The 17,602-nt window shown below is 49.2% G+C and overlaps 1 protein-coding gene across 1 annotated transcript in view; it reads right to left on the reverse strand.

Moving 5' to 3' along the window:
• The window catches only part of LOC6602184 (tyramine/octopamine receptor), a 29,830-nt gene that overhangs the window by 814 nt on the left and 11,414 nt on the right, over positions 1-17,602 (reverse strand). The window contains exons 2-3 of the mRNA XM_026992239.1: positions 1,394-1,673; positions 65-1,327 (exon numbers count right to left, since the gene is read on the reverse strand). Of these exons, the coding sequence (XP_026848040.1) occupies positions 65-1,327; positions 1,394-1,537 (1,407 nt within the window). The 5' untranslated portion in view covers positions 1,538-1,673. The remainder of the gene's footprint in view (positions 1-64; positions 1,328-1,393; positions 1,674-17,602) is intronic.

Below are 17,602 nucleotides of genomic sequence, written 5' to 3' on the forward strand. Positions count from 1 at the left end.
TCGCTGGATCTACGAAAACTTCAGCTAAACTAAAACCCCAAATTGGGCGAAGCTTGTGCCTCACCTGAATGCAGCCTTTGGGATCGCTGCCGCTCTCCGTGCTAATCTCTGCATCAGATTTTCCTGCAGCATTGCCGCCGCCACTGCCGCCAGCCGGCAGGAGCTGCTGCTCGCCATGGGGCTCGCAGGTGGACGCGGACTGGGACTTGCGACCACCCCGGGCCTTGCCGTGCTTGATGGAGTCCTTAATCTTGGACCGACGCGACTTCTTCACCAGCACCACCACATGTTGCTGCTGATCGTTGGTGGTGGCCGTCTTCGAGCCCTCCTGCTGGCCATGGGTCTCGCTGCTGATGCTCTCCTGGTCGTTCTGGATCATGGGCGTGGAGAAGTTGGCCCGGTCCCGGCCGCAGCAGAGCCAATTGGTGAGAGCGCGAGACTTCGAGGAGGAGGCTGCAGCCGGCGAGGAGTTGGTGATGGGCTCCAGCTCCGTGGACTTGAGGGCAATCGTGTTCAGCTTGGTGGCCTTGGCCCGCTCCCGCAGCCGTCGCCGCGTGGCCACAAAGATCTCGATGTAGACAATCGTCATGATGGCTAGCGGTATGAAGAACGAGCCCAGCGAGGAGTAGATGACGTAGCCCCGTTGCGAGGTGAGCTCGCAGGGCGTGGCGCTGGTGAACTCGTCGGGCCAATCGTTCCAGCCGATCAGCGGCGGACTGCTGATCACCAGCGAAAGCACCCATACGCCGGAGATCAGGAGCAGGACGCGGCCCACTGTCCGCTTCTGGGCATAGTTAATGGGATCGGTTATGGCCCAGTAGCGGTCCAGGGCAATGGCGCACAGATTGAGGATGGAGGAGGTGCAGCAGAGCACGTCGCAAGTCAGCCAGAGCTTGCACAGGTGTATGCCGAACTCCCAGCGTCCCAGGATCGAGTAGGCCACGTTGAACGGCAGCACCAGCAGGGCCACCGTCAGGTCGGCCACCGCCAGCGAAACGATGAAGAAGTTTTGGACAATCCGCAGCGGCTTGTACGTGAACACACTGAGAATAACCAGGATATTTCCTATAATCGTTAGCACGATAATTATCGACAGAACCAGTGCGGTCAGCAGAGCCTCCCACTCTGGGACGGCCAGCTGCAGGCCGAGAATGCTGGCGTGCAGCTCCTCAACGGCACCGCCGCCACATTCCTCCGATTCGCCCGGACTAGTGCCCGCCGTCGTTGTCAGCGCAGCTGCCACTGTGGTCAGCCCCTCCACCAGCGAGCCGGATATATTGGCTGCTGTTTCCGTGGCTGATGCGCCCCGTCCGCTGATTTCGTCTGCCTGGCTGCTGCTGGCGGCGGTGGCGGCAGCGGCGGCGGCGGCTGCAGCGGCAGCGGCAGCACTGACAACAGTTACCGATTTCGTCGATCCGCCGGCTGCTGCTGCTGCTGCTGCTTCCGGCGCTGTGCTGACAGCGGCTGCCGCGGTAAAAGCCGCCGCTGCCACCGTTGTGGTGACATTTATGAACAAGATTTGATCTGCCGATGGCATTTTGGCATTGCCTGTCCTGTCCTGTCCTGTCCTGCCCTGCCCAGCCCTGCCCACCAGCGCTCGGATCACTCTTACATGCGTCCTTCAAGGGTGTGGGAGAGGGGGAGTAGCGGGGTTGGAATGTATGGGTGGTGTCCTGCAAAGAGAAATGGCGTGAAAAACAGGATTAATGTGGCTGCAACTTTCAACGCAGAGAGGATGTGGGTCAGACATTTGAAAATCCAAAGTACTACAATCCGAATTCGTTTCCCAGTAAACGCCCCCCAATGGCCTCTTTGGCTCAGTCGGAAGTTTTCAGCCGTCAGCCATCAGCCATCAGCCATCAGCGATGGGGAAAAAGTTTTGTCATTGCAAATGTGAAGGACTCAAGCACAAGGCAATCAGGATCATGTCAAATCCAAATTATTTACAACTTGTCAATAAGCATGCAAAGATTCCCTCACAATTCCCAGCCAAGACAGTTGAATGATGGGACCACCAGTCCCAGTCGAACCGAAACGGAACCGGAATGGAACCGAAACGGAACGGAAAGGAACGGAACAGCACATGGATAGAGCCGAAACCGGGGCAAAAAGGTCAAGTTGATGGGGCATCCTTTGAGGTTCGGGGCAGCTACACTTGTCAATCCGATGGAATCCGCGACCAGAAGGTTATTAACAATTTAAATGACGCATCTTCTCGCATTTAACTCTGGGTTGGATGAAATATTTAGAAGTAATTAAAAATGTGCAGCCCCGAAGTACTCAAGGAAGGACTCAGCTGTCTGGAATGGGACTGGGAATCTAAGTAAACGGTTTTCCCGAGAAGATACTCGAAGGGTGTTCCGTACAATAGCTTGTTGATCCCTTCCCCACCGCCCCACCGCCTCACCGCCCCCTCATCAATAAGAACCCACTGCTCACCCCATAATCATCCAATAATTGTTGCTCTGCTCTCGCCGGTCCTCTCCCACTTGACACTTCTATATCCGTTAAGCTCTTCCCAAGTTTACCCAAGGCATACCACCTCGCCCCCGCCCCCACCCCCGCCCCTAGTGATGGCAGTTGAAAGAACATTAATCAAAATAACCCGCTCATAAACTGAACACTCCGAGGGAGCAGGAAGAGAGAGAGAGAGAGGAAGGAACAACTTTGAAGCAAACATTTCCATTCAGCCAAAAATTGTTTTGAGTTTTTTTTGTTGTTTTGTTTTTCGCCGCGCCATGGGAGGGGGGAGGGGAGGCCTGAACCCTGAATCCCACCTTGATTTCTGTCGGCAAATGTAAAGCTTTTAGCTCGGGTTGTGGACGGAAGGCCGTTCTTTGGATAGGAGGTAGGCAGCGGATATTTTTGTACAAACAGATGGGGGAAAAAGTTTTAAGCGATTTTTAGTTGGTTACCTGGCCAAGATTTGAACAAGATATCGGGCACGAGTTGAAGGGGGTAAACCCCACCAGATCGCTGAGTGGGGGGCCTTAAAGAGCATTTCCCTATCATTGATGGAACCCAGGCGACATATATAATTAAATAAATCTTGGGCGGAGGACGGGGAGCGGCCTGTTTTGTTTTTGAGACTGTCCTGGCCGCCGGGCGATAAGCTTATTACAAAGCCCCTGATTACGGCTCCCCCACGACTGCTACTCTTTTCATGTGAGTGGGTGTCGATGTGCGGGTGTGGCAACAGCTTAGGATAGTTTTGGCCCTGACTCGGGCCTGGGCTCGGGCTTGGGCTCGGGCTTGGGCTCGGGCTCGGGCCCAGTGCCTTGGAATGGGGTAAAAGTTTTTTGAACTCGCATGCAGTCGCCTGCAAAGGATGCGGCGACCTTGACTTGACCAGATTTCTCTGCTATACATTTGAATACACATATCCTGCGCGTATGTATGGGCATGTCCTTTTTGGCAAACTTGTCATTACCATTGGTGTGTGTGTGCGTGTGTGCGTGGATGTGGGAAAACCACTGCTGGGGATAGAAAACTTTTGCTAGTTTGGGCAGAAAACAGAAATCGAGAATCGCTGGCGAAATCAAATGGAATATTTAAGGGTTTTCCTTACATCTGCCCCCCCCTCCGCCCCCTCGGAAGAGTATCCCCGCTTCGTTGAGGCGATCTTTTTGTTTTATCCAATTTTCTGCCGTGTCATGCTCATTAAATATGCAAGAGTTCCGGCGTATCTGCAAGATACACGCATCCTAACACCACCCACAGAGAGCACTGCCCGTCTTATTTATAGCCCACATTAGGCACTTGGCCATCTAAAAATACTGGAACCCCCCCCCCAAAAGAAAGAAAGAAAAAAAAGTCGAGAGACGGGCAGGCGAAACGCTTTGATGCTGATCCAGTTTGCCACACACACGCACAGAACAGAACAGAAAAAAAACAATGATAATAATGAAAGATACGTGAATAGACCCGGACACATGTATCTTGGGGAATTTCTGTTAATTGGCATTGATGGGCGAGTGGGCCACGCCCCTGGACTCCGGCTCTTTAACACCTCCGAGCTCCGTTTCTTTTAATTTGCATGATTAATGGGGCGTACAAACACCCAAATTTCCCCCATAATTACACGAACTAAACGAAAAACACACACAAAATAAGAAAAAAAATGTACCTAAGAAAACGATTTGATTTGCTTGGCTTTGATTGCGTGGCAGCTCTTTTTGAATACCGGGCAATTTTAAATATTTCATGCGCAATTTGAACGAACTCAATTGATTGGAACTTTCGACATTTTTCGCGCCTAACTAAACATGGTTATGCCCCGAAAGGAATGCGAGTGGGGGGTAGGCCTTCGAATGTTTCCCTTGCTTGAAGTTTTCCCTTTGATTTCCACTATTCTTGGCAATTATTGTAGCAGGTCGCCGATCTGTACGGCAACTGACAGCTGGCCAGGCTCCAGGCTCCCGATAAGGCCAGTGAAACTCTGATGGCAATTCAAATTCCAATTCCCATTCCAATTCCCATTCCCAGGCCTAAACTCACCTGCGTTTTTGCAGTTTCTCCCATTACCTATCGACCAGAACTATGCCGGCATGAGCTCGGGACTCGGGACTCTGCCTGATGCTGAACCCAAATGAAAGTCCACATCTTCTCAATAGAGTGCAATCCGGGAGCGAGTCCAGGGGGAGGGCCTTATCCGCACACGGTCAGGCTCTGCGGTCCATTCAGGATATTCACGCATTCCACGTTGAGCCCCCAACGGCCCTTCCACAATTTTTGGGCTTTTATTACGCAACTATCGATGCAGTTTTGAGATAGAAATGGGATTATGTGGGACACTCTCTCACTGGGCCCACCAGGACTGCCAGGACAAACAAAATATTTAACAATATTTATAAACGAAACGTGTCGGCTTCGGTCCATTTATATCCGTTCAGAGCTTGCAGGCTTAATGCATTTTAAAGGAGCAGCCATGCATCAGTCCAGGAAGACACCTCCTCCCACTCCCACTCCCACTCCCTCTTCCACTTCCACTTCCACTCTTATTCGGGCTGGCTGCAATTTTGTGAAGGCCAGGTTTCTTGGGGCCTCCCTTTTGTTACGGGTCTGTTGTGCAGGTGCTTTTCCGCAATGACAAGAACATGTGATGTGTAAAACAGTGTGAAGATCGTTCCTGACACGGGGGACAGGAGGCAAGATAAAGGCCGGTGCCTGCCAGGAAAAGTATTTGCAGGGCAGTGACGAGAGAGGGAAGGAGAGGGAGAGCTGCTGGCAACTGACTGATTGGATGGTTATTGGAGAATGCAAATTACTGAGGGATTATAACGAACGGATTATACCGTCAGAAGGGTATGCTCCTCGTACACAATGTGGGGATTCCTGAAACGGATTAGAGAGCCTTCAGACTGCGTCGACTATCGCGAGAGCCCGATTTTGTTTCCTTGTATGTTTAAATCGATCGGTGAATGAAATTGCTGGCACAACTGCATAACCCTCCATGGCATTCCGTCGTGGGCTGTGTCAATCGTTTCCCCGTTTCTGTTGAAATGTCAGCAATTTGTGCGCCGCTATCCTGGCGCCCGACAACTTGGCACGTTTCTGGGAGCTAATGCGGGCCAAGCTATTCGAAAATTGATGCATACTCGTACTGTTGCACAATCAGGGGGGGCAGATGGGACAGATGGGGATGGACACGTGCAGCGTCCGACAAATGCTCTCAACATACATCTGTGTGAGTATACCTGAAAGTGATAAACATGGAAATCATCATCATTGGGGGGGGGGAAAAAAGAAGCAAACCAGCCATGTAAGCTGCCAGCCAAACGAGTATCCTGCCGTTGCTTGTGCTTGGCCACGCCCATGAAACGTACGTCTGTCCGCCTGTCTGTCCGTCAGTCAGTCAAAAATTGCACTCGAATGCACATTTTGTGCCAGCGAATCGAACCCTGGTCGGAGACCCATTGAGCAGCGCCAAGGACCAAGGATATGCGATGCGAGAGAGTTGCAAATGGAAGTGCTTTTTCCGCTGGCACCCACACCCACACCCACACCCCCACCCACACCCAAACCCACCCATTTCTCTTGGCTGTTTGGTAATTGCTGAAATACTTGTAGGGTTTTGGATGGGCGTGTCATAGTGGTCTGTATTTAGCAATGCTTCATCCCACTGTGCCATTCAATCGAAATTCTTATCAATTTATTTTACTGTTGCAGGCAGGAGCCCTTCCCCCCATTACAAGCCAATTTACTGTGGCAGGATAACAGCCCCCTCCTCCAGCACATAATTTCCTATTCCTGCAGCGATCGGGGAAACATGGAGCATTAGCTGGGGATTATGCGGCATGTGCCTCCACCCCCCTCCTTTGATGTCTTCCACACTTTTTAGTCCATTCAACATGTGGTAGGCGTGTCGGGCTTCCTGTTTCCATTAATGGCCCCCACCCCCCGCCCTTGTCTGACCCTGAATGCTCTTTTAATACACATTCTATTCGTTTCGGCTAAGACAAAATGCTAAACTATTCATGAATTGATTTCCCCTTTTCCACCGATTTCTGTTTATTTGTCTGCCCAGCGGGTGGCGGGTGGCGGGTAGCGGGTGGCGGGTGGCGGGTAGCGGCCCAGGGAGCCATAAAGTGCTGGCTGTCTTCTTCGTAGTAAAATCAATTTGTAAAACTAATTAATGATATCATCTTTTTGGCTGTTGTCTCTCCCAATTAGCTAAGAGTTCCGAGTATTTCCCCCAGTCAAATCTCTGTTTATCTTCCCATGCCCCTGCCACTTCCCATGCCCCTGCCACTTCCCATGTTGGTGCCCAGATCTTAAAGTTAAATGGACAATGCCCGGGGTTTTGTGTGGCTGTTTAGTTTTCATATGTACACACAAACGGGATTTCAATTGATTTGATTGATTTGCTTTTTCGTCCTATCCCATCCTATACCATGCCATCCTCTAACCATTTGCCACTTTTGATTTTTTGCACAAACAAATCAAAATGTCTATGGAAGGCACTTTTTCTTCCATCTTTTTTTTCTGAATTGGCATGCAATTGGTTCTTGTTTTTGTTTGTCGATTGTGTGTGGTGCTGCGAGTGGTCAGGGAATTTCAGATTGCTTTCGAGTGGGTTGCTCGAAGCCTTTTGATTGCAATTTGGTTCAGATTTGATTTGATATATTCGCAGCAGCAGCTGGATAACAATCAACCTGGCTCCGATTGGGTTCGAGTGGCAGCACTGACTCCGACTCTGACTCTGTATCATATTTGTATCTATTAACTTTTCCTTGGATTGCCAGTGTCCTTCTTGCTCTAGCTCTTGTACAAACTTGGGCCAACATCTGTTGCTGCTCCCGAGCCCAGGGCACGGGCCAGCTGTTCCACGAGCACATATACATACGTCATCCGGGCAGTGGCTGTGGCCCGGCCTGCACTTAATTAAACATTTCCGTTTAAACAATGGACTTGCCCCGCACTCGCACACGATAAATATATACGTGTCAGTGCTCGTATATTGCCTATGGGAGAGCCCCAGGATTAGCGCTTCCCTGCCCCAAAAGGGGGCGGCGAGGGGCAGAACCAAAGACCACAATGTAATAAGCTTTGTTATGGGCAAACTTTCTCGGAAAGAGCGGGTGTCTCCGGACTCCGGCGGACCCTTGGCGGACTTTGACTGCGTACGTGTCGAGAGGTTTGATTGAAAAGCCATGCCCGATCGATGCAGTCATAAAAACTAAAAGGACGCCGGGCGTTCCGCTGTAGGCAAAAGTGCCAGCACTCTGGGTCAAAGTGGCGGCACTGAGTCTACACTGGGAGAAATATACACATACTTAAGCTGGATAATTGGTTTGGGTTCTCCAGCGCAGACTCTGGATATGTTTTCCTAATCGCATTTCACTTATTATACATTCTTTTGGCCATGTTTTGTATAGTGTACTCCAGACGATTGCAATTGCGAAAAGCACAAAGCAAAACACAACACAAAACGGCAAAGACCGTGGCCCGGCAAAGACCGGGTCCCCTCATTTCTATAAAAGCTTCTTCTTCGTTGCCCAATAAACAGGGACTGTTTATGGACTTTGGCATTGATGGGGGGAGGGGGGGACATGTCTCGGGCTTTTGGGCCATCCAAATCGAAATCCAAATCCTAATTCGATTCGATTATATTTTTATTTTCTTGATTTTCTTGATTTTCTTGATTTTCTTGATTGTGATTGCTGGCAATGTGGCGTTAAAAGTAACCGAATTAGCGCTTAAGAAGTTGAACCACTTATTCAGGTCATCATTTTTCGATTGGGTTGGAGAGGGGGAATGCGGGAGATACAGGGGGTACAGGGGTATACCGGGCATTCAGAGCACCCTCGCACTCATGAATAAATGCATTAAAATCAAGATGCAATATTTGGGCAAAGGATTTCACTCGATCCCCTGCCTTTGTCCTTACGCAGACTGGCTTGCTTTAAAATTCATTGCATTGCAGAGCAATCTAGTCGATGGTTGATGGCGCCTCATCAATATGGGGGCTGGATTTGCTCCTGCTGCTGCGCCTCAGACGGGGCAACTCAAAGCAGCATCCCCGCAGTGGCACTGGCAGTGGCAGCAACAGCGGCAGCCCCGACATGGAGCGTATTTGTCAGAGACACAGCCCCCACGCCCTTTCGCCACCCCAAGAATTCCCCAAATGATAGTCACAGAGAATCGCAGGGAATCGGAGGGAGGGGCGGGGGGGATGCTGGAGAGAATGTGTTCGGTACGTGTCTGACAGAAGGGAACTTTGTTGCTTTGGCTTTTCCTTTGACGCTCTCACTGCATGCGACAAAATGTACTTGCTCGCATTTATTACATGCAATTTGGTGGCCCAGTGGTGTGGCTTTATGTTGTTTACCCAGGCACCGTCCCCTCATTCCTTCTTTTTGCTGACTTTTCGACTCGGAAATACACCCAGAGATACCCAGAGATACGCAGAGATACCCAGAGAGATGTGATAACTTTGTTGGCCCTGTCCAGGGAAAGCGAGACGAGTGGAGCAAGCAAATAGTGGAGTCAAATAGAGCAATGCTGGACGGGCGCCATCCATCAATTGCAATTGGGGCTGGCCAAGAGTGGAAAAGTGTTTAAACAGTATGGCTTAGAGGGCATTGAGATAGGTCTGTTGGCGTTTTGTTAGACGATAGTGTGTCAGGTCGGGATGGGGCGGAAATAAGTACCCCCTCCCTTTGGCGAATACTTCCAGCTATAAATATTTTTTGTAGGTGTATATCTACCCCGCTAGAGCTCTGGCTAAAAACTAACCCATTAAGGTAATCCACGAATTTATGGGAGTGACAGGCCTACAATATTCGGGCACACTTGACAGCTGTCAGAGCCATGATAGATTAGCCATAGACATAAGTTATGACTGCCACAGATAGCGACGGACGATAATGGGTGACAAAAGGATTAAGTGGAAAGCAAAGGCATTTCCCGTATAATTTCCCGGTATCACAGATTATAATCTGTGTGGAATAATCAGTGCCCGCTGGCACGCCAAGACCAATGCTCGTATTTTGAAATAAATATCGCACTCGAAGTGTTCTCTAGTCTAGATAAATCTATGATGTGTCAGTTTTGCCAGAGGTTTTCCTTGGGCCCATAAATTGTTGTCCGAAATTGCTGCGGCTTTTGCTGCTATCCCAGCTATCCCTGCTATATTTTTACTGTCGTATTTTGGACGAGAGTACTTTCGCCCATCCGTGACATGTACGTTGTACATGGCATATAAATCATATTTGGCAGCCCATTGGCGCTGTCCACTCGCGTACTCAATCGCCATTAGAACTACATACTGCCTTTGAATGGGGGGCATGGGCAGGGGCAGGGGCAGGGAGGTAAAAATCACTTGAAATATTATCATTCCCAGAACAATTCGTATGCATCAAATGCAAATATCCCATATATATTGATATATATTACACAATCATGCCGCACCAATTGTTGTTTATTATCTGCTCGTCTGCCCCTCTGCTCCTCAGCCCCCTCTGCTCGTCTGCCCCTCTGCTCCTCAGCCCCCTCTGCTCGTCTGCTCCTCTGCTGACTGGGTTTCCTCTCATGTCTGCCGTCCAAGTTGTGTTTTTTTTTTGTGTGAGAACGAGTATATATGCATTTTTTATTTGGCAATAGCACTCGTATTCCCCCTTGACTCTGGATCCCGAGCAGCTGCAGCTGCAGGTGTCGTCTGTCTGCACTCGAACATCAAGGAGCAGCAGCAGCAGCAGACGGCACGACGTGTGCCTGTTAAGAAAATATATATCTTACACAGAACAGAAAGCAGAAGAAACTTTTCCTGCCTATCATGGCAGTGATGCAAGTGCTCTTCGGTTCGGGGCTGGTCGACCCAGAGAATGACCTGCAGAGTAGTGAGTGCTGGGGCTTTTTCTAGGCAAGGATGGCACTTCATAACTCAAGTCTTCACGAATTCCATTCCACATAAAGCAGACTTCCTTGGCCGATCTCTGTATTCCCCGTATTCTGCGTTTCCTGCTTATGATATAGTAGGCCAGTATCTTTCATGGTTCTCCGCCCATGCCATGCTTATGAAATATTTTTCGACGATTTTCACTCTCCTTCCACTTGGTTTGCCAGAGGTGCCAGAGGTGCCTGTCTGCCCACCTTCCCATCTCAACGCCTAGTCCATCTGTGGCCCGACAATTGTCTATATAGTATATTTAGCAAAATGTTTTCTTTCCTCCGCCTTTGTGCTTTGTTTTGGCCGCAGAAAACCCGGCACTGAACGAGCACCAGCCCCAGCCCCAGCACCAGCCCCAGCCCCAGCCCCAGCCCCAGCACCCGCACCAGAGATATCCATAAATAATTGCTTCGATTTTTTAGCTAGTGCCGATGCCTCAAGTAGTGTGTCGACAACTTTATGAGCACCACCCGAACTGTGGGGGCGGTGAAGGCGGCGGAGGGCGGGGAAGGTGGCGGAGGGGGAGGGCAGTGGGGGAATGCCTCAAGTGTTGGACTGTTTGGGGTTTGTTTCTGTTTCGCCTCAATTTCCCTCTATTTTTCCTTGATGAATTCAACAAATATTGACAACGTGCGTGCCAAACACAAAATAAATCATAGTCGATTCTTGTTTTTATTTTTGTTCTCTCTTCTCTTCTCTTCTCTTCTTTTCCTTCCTTTTCGTCTTTCCATTTTCCCCCAAAATTTTCTTCTCGTATTTATTTACATGCCGGAAGAACGCCGAGCGGGAATGAAAATGAAAACGAAGTCAACATCAGTGCCACCACGAGGGGCAGCAGTGGCAGTGGCAGCAGCAGCAGCAGCAGCAGCAACGCACGTCATTAACAGCTCGTTTTTCCTGGCGGTGGGGGGGTTGGGGAGGGGGTACATGAACAGGAGGGCGAGGTGCTGGTACTCGTGCTGGGGTCCAACATTCTGTGTGGGCGCTTTAGGCGCATATCTCCGTATGTCATATGGGGCTCGACTCTCGGGGCTATCTATTAAATGGAAATAAGTTTTGTACATTGGCATGGCAACTGTTTTCCCCCAATTCCCCGATTCCCTGATGGAAATAAGAGCCATCTACATATATCTCCACAAAAATTCGTGGCACTGCAACGCTTTCGAAATCTCAACAAACCGCAATATTTTCAATCGTTTTTTCAACTAATTCGGCCCTTAGATTGTTTTTATAAGAAGTGTATCCCAAAAACAAGGTCCTTGAGTATTTTCCATTCTTCCGCCTTGAGGGAAGTTTCGTCTTTCAATCTATTCGACTTTCATGTCTCTCTTTGGGCCGCTTGAATTTCCCAATCCTTTGTGGACTTTCTTCTCCATTTTCCCGTTATCTCTTGGGCCGCAAGTTTTCCCATAAAAATTAAGTAAATTGCCTCGTCAATTATCGCAGCTCAATGGCAATTAGCAATTGGTTTTGTTTGCCAGGGCGTAACCTCAAGTGGGTTTTTGCTTCTCCTTCGATGGGGAACTCTTTGGGGGCTTGTTTTTCTCTCTGGCAAATGCCTTTAATTTGGGTTTCGTTTCTGCGGAATTTTGGAAATCAATGAGCCTTGAATGTTGCCAAATTATTGACGATGGGGTGGGGCGTGGCATTGCGGGGGCAACAAAATGCAAACTGAAAATGGATCCTGCTCCTCTGTGTCGCATGGAGCACACAAAGGAAAATTAGTCACGCCTAATTTGCAATTCATTGCAGGCAACAATTGACTTTGCCAATGATACAATTTGAATAGGTCCAAAATGCTCCCACTCCCCCCTAGCCGCCCCACTCCTTCAATAGGGATACGGATGGATGCTGCTCACTTCCATGCGAGCGCCTCGAGTGGCGCCTCAGATGATTGATATGGGTGCTTAAGTGGAGCAAGACGAAAGGAATCAAATTAAAAATCCTCACACTAGAGTCACGAATGGAATGAGGAAAGAGAGAGCAAAAGCTGAAGTGCCCTAACCCTTGAGGTCCCTCCATCAGTGTCCTTAATCCCTTAACCTTTTGCTAAATGTATTAATTTTCCTCTTTTGGATCTGCGATGGGAATTTACATCACATTCCACTGCTTATAAATGGAGTCTTACCTACAAAGAAGTTAGTATTGAATATAATAGTGCTAGGACCCAGGAATCTATTCGAAAACAATGATATTCGTTTTCCAGGAGCCTCTAGGACTTTCATTAAAATGTCTCCAGCTACGAATATCATCTAAGATCCTTTCCTATAGAGACAATTTTCATTTTAAATGAAAGCCCCGAAGTCAGTCCAAGGGTTTGCCCATTGTATGTCCCCCAGCGGACGGAGGGGGGAAGCCCGAACAATGAACTATAATTTATATGCTCTGAATTAATCCAGCTCCTTGGCAAAGCTCGCAGCTTTATCACCTGCCACTGTTGCTCCTGGCTCCTGGCTCCTGGCGATTGCAGGGACAAAGTCTGAGGGCGTGTCCCAGTGCCGCCGCCGGTTATATATTGGCACATAGTCGTACGATATGTACGCTCGTGTATCCATTTAGCAAATGCAACTCTCATCGGTGCAGTTGCAAATATTTAGCTAAAATATGCCACACTTTAACATCTTTAGACAGGAGCTCTCTCTCACTCTCTCTCTCTGTCGTCCCTGAGGCTCCTTTTGTTGCCCGACTCTCGGCTGTATAATTTAATAAGGTCTGGTAAAAGCTATTGGCCCAGGCAGCAGACCAGGCTAAAAGGAAGTTGAACACACACACACACACACACACACACACACAGCCACGCACTGGCAACGGGTCCCTTATTGCTGCTCGTTTTGTAGTTTTCGACAGGTGGGTGGTACAGGAGTGGGGTTGGATGGGTGTAGGAATGCATAATTTCATTATGCTCGCCGAACAAAGGCAGAGGACCAGCAAGAGATACGGCTACAAGGGTTAAGGGGGGGACAGAGCTAGAACTGTGCCGAGTATTCGCTTTACAGCGAAGGTTAAATCATTAGGAAAATTAAAATTTTCCTCGTGCTTGGACACTTGATTGTGTTTTATTGGTGGAGCGGCCCAAACAGCATCTCAAAGGAGATATTTATCTGGCAGATACTGTTGCATATCCACATCATTAGTTGGCTGGGCTGCCCCTTTGAGTGTTCTATTCCTGTACATGGACTATAAATTACTTAGTTGCCTTTTTAGAGCTGGTTGTAGTTGTTGCTGTTCCGGTTGGGCTCTGGCTGGGGCAATCTGGCATCTTTCCCTGACTTTCCTGACTTCCTAGACGCTTCATAAATTTCAATTTATCTTTGGGCCCGTCGCCTCGTCTTCCTTTTGGCCATATTTATTTGCAGCTGTTGACAAGTAACATTAGGTTTAGAGGGAGGCTGCGATGAGGTCTAGAGGAGTCCGGAGTGTGTCCGGCACGGAATGCCCCTAATGGATAGTGTGCGAAAGGCCAAAGGATACGGCCAAGGATGGGGATACGAAACACTGCGAAGGCAAACAGTTTTTTACGACAGGCCATTAAGTTTATCTCTGGCCGCTCGGGCCCTGTCCTGCAAGGTGAAAATTCCCAAGCAAGTGCACTGTGCAGATCCTTTATCTGGGGAAACTCTGAACTATTATTGATTATACGACGAGCACTCCCCCCCCCCCCCCCCCACACACCCTCGGCACAAAAAAGCAGCAGCCTAATCAGTTCTCGTTTCGTTTCTAAAGGTGGAGGAAGTTTTTCATTAAAGTTTGATTCACCTTTCTTCTTTTTTTGTTTGCCGTGTGCCGTGTCGTGCACCTGCAGAAGAAAAGTTCAGGCTCTTGAACGAGGAAAAATTGCAAAGGTGGGCGAAAGTTGTACTCATTAGCATGCGGTCCTGGGCGCCCCCCTCTCTCCGCGAAGGATGTCAGCTTCTGGTTTCTGCTTATGCGTGAGCAACTTTCAACAGCTGACAACAGTTTTGTCTGTCTGGCAGGCAGGATGGGGGGAATGGGGGGATGTGGGAGGGGCTATGGGGTGTGGGTGTGGGTGTGGGTGTGGGTGTGGCATAGGCCCTTAACCCCTTATCCTGGGGCCAAGACAAAAGTGAAACAACACGCAAGCTAAAAAAAAAGTTGTTCTAAGCTCTCCAGCTCACTCTCTATCTCTATCTCTCGCTCTGTACCCGAACCTAGACCCGGACCCAGACCCGGACCCGGACCCGTACCCGGACCCGACTACAGATGTCGTTTTGCGGTTGCCTGTGTCTCTGGCCCTCTGTTCCTTCCAGTCTAAGAGTCTGAGAGTCTGAGAGTCTGAGTGTGTGTGCATCTGATGTTCTGTCAAAACTGTCTGCAGCAATGAAAACGAAAACTGATGCGCCCCCCCCTCCATACACTGAAAGAAACTGCAGGACATTTTGGCAGGATTCTGGCTACACATCTGCACTATTTATAGATAGATCTAGATCACTGGCTCGGTGTTTTGGCAGTGATTATAGTCCCCGATAGATGAGATGGGCTTCAGCCGTGGCCCCAAACTTTTGGCAAGTGCTTGCGCCCCACTTTCTGTCTGTCTGCTGTATGCTGGCTCCCATCGTCAGCTCACTTGCCAGACATGTTGAGAGCAATCCACATGCATAGTTTTTCGAGAGCAATTAAGTGAAATTCGTATTAGTTAGTGGCAGAGGGTGGCCAGGACATGCAGCAAGCAGCGAAAAGTATTAGCCAAAAGGATGGTGGAGGGGGACGGGGACGGGGACACACACAGCCGCCAAACTTGGACACATTGCCAGGGCTGTGCTCAACGCTGAGCCACTGAGCCACCGCCGAACCGCCGAAGGAGGAGCGGGGAAGCTGCGGGGAAAAGTTGTTGGCGCTGGATGCTGCTGCTGCCTCTCCTTTGATAATGTGAGTTCCATGTAACACGCGCTCGCATACAAAGCATGTCATTAAAAGTTATTCCGCCTCCACTTCCCCCCCAGTGCCACTCCCCCTGAGGCCGACATCGGTTGATTTTGGGTTCCATTGGATAGTAAGCCAAACAAGCGACATCTTATGCTCTGGTCTGGCAATTTTCTTTGTTGTTGGACAGTGACTGGCTGCCCCACACTCCAACTGTGCAGGGCTCTTGTCATTAGCTCTGGTCATTCATCGTTTTCTATGGTGCTAACCAGCTATACCGATGCTTTTTAATATCTTATCTAATCCACAACAATTTCTTTCGATTGTCAAATTTTTCACAAAATTTAGAGTGGTTTGGTGGCTGTTTTTTAAGTCCAGAGAAGTGCGACACATTTTAAGGTTGTTTGGCAATATTTTTAATGGGATTTCACCTCAGCCTAGACACTGTTAAGGCCCTCATAAAAGCCGGAACAACAACTGGGCCATCATACTCGTATAAAAAAGTAAACGAGCCAAGACAAAATTACACGAAAATATGTTTGCACAACTGGGTCGGGTCATAGCCATGTCCAATGAGGTTCGTCGTCGTCGCCATGGTCCTCAGTGTCGCCATAGCCATCGCCATAGCCATCGTCATCGGCATCGCCATCGCTCCGAGTATGCCTGCGTGTGGCATGTGTCCAGGGCACCGCCACATCCGAGGCGGACGTTCGTCGGCTCGGTGTATCCAATTCCATTAAAATCAATTTGTCTATTTATTTAACCGATAATCTGCTGAAGCTTCCAACCTCCAACAACTGCCGGCGCTGTAAAGTTCCCTCAATCGAGTGTGGCTCTGGGTCTGGCTCCGTCTCTGGCTCTGGGACTGGGACTGGGCGTTCGTAAATTGTTCCTCCATTGAGAGTGGGGGTGGCACGACAGGTGACAGGGCCAAACAGGTGGACAGAGGGAGAGGGCTGGGGAAAGGGCTACGCTGCGCCAGAGAGCAACCACTACTGCTGGACGTGGACGGCCCTGGGAAAGCTCTAATTTGTCAACATCAGGCCAGGTGAAATGTTTTAATTTTCTGCTCACACTTTGGCGACCAAATGTCGATTTATTATCACCCGCCCGACACACAGCCCGTCCCAATGCCAGCGCCAGTACAGAGGTGGGGGTCACGCCCAGACCTCTCGGGGTCACCTCTGTGTAGTCAATATTTGCGTCAAAGGAGGCGGTAGCATCATGTATGCAGGTGGCACCTGTCGTGCTTTGTCGTAGTTTTTACGACACTATTAACATCATTGTGTATGTGTGATTTATGTACCAGGGATCCCTCTCGCTCTCAGAGCCCGCTCCGTTCCCCAAGTAATCGTTGTGGGCTTGTGTCTGTCTCACTTGAACTCTGATGGCATTCCTTGGCCCTCTATATGCGTTTCTTCTGTTTGGTTTGAATTGGTTTGGTTCGTTTGGGCCATAAAAATCGACTAGTTGCCCCGAAAAGTAGGCAACATTGAAGGCATTACGGCCAAAAGGCAAACAAAGGCAAATAGAAAGGGGCCGCCGGTACGAAGGACGATAGACGACAGACGAGAGACAGAGAACAGCTGCCTTCGTTGATTTTGACATATGAGAAGCACTATGCCTTTATGCGTTCACAAGTATGCGCCACTTAATTACACATATTTTGGGAACGGGGGATGGGTTATGGGCTATGGGTGGTGGCTGTGCTTCCGTTTTGTGGTTATTTGATGATGTTGTTTTTCGGATTTTTGTTTCGTTTTCTTCTGGTTCCTCGTTTAGTGTCCATTAAGTGCTTGAGATGCGTAAATGAGCCTTGATTACATTATTGATTTGTCTATGCGAGTATCTGTCATTAGACTTAATCACGTGATCCATTCTAACATGCATTTTCAGGCTGAAGAGAATTTTGTTTAATGGCAACATTCAGTGTTGCTAGGGTCTTGTTGCTGGCAGCAGGCTTAGGCACAAATGCACATTAACATTTATTGCAGGCAGCATTTGGCCACTGCTTCTCTATGCTAACAACAGGGCGCGTTTCGATAAAGCAGTTCTATGCCAAAGTCCTCTTTAAAGGGATTTTTTCCTCTCCCCTGATTAAATTTTATAAAAGAAGTTCTCCTTCTCCATCTTAGGTAGTCCAGTCTTTGAAGTCGACCCCTTTGGCTGCCCAAATATGTTGCGACCACTGCTTGAGGTCCGCACTGCTTGTGTTTCCTAGCAAGCAGCTTATTTTCAACCACTTCAAGGCGATCTGCTTTTATAGGCTTTGCCTCTTCCCTCCCCTTGTCCCACACTCTGCTTTGCTTGCTGCTACATCAATCAAATGCC

Source organism: Drosophila persimilis, unplaced genomic scaffold (assembly GCF_003286085.1).
Source record: "Drosophila persimilis strain 14011-0111.01,24,50 unplaced genomic scaffold, DperRS2 tig00000715-arrow-arrow-pilon, whole genome shotgun sequence".
NCBI lineage: Eukaryota > Metazoa > Arthropoda > Insecta > Diptera > Drosophilidae > Drosophila > Drosophila persimilis.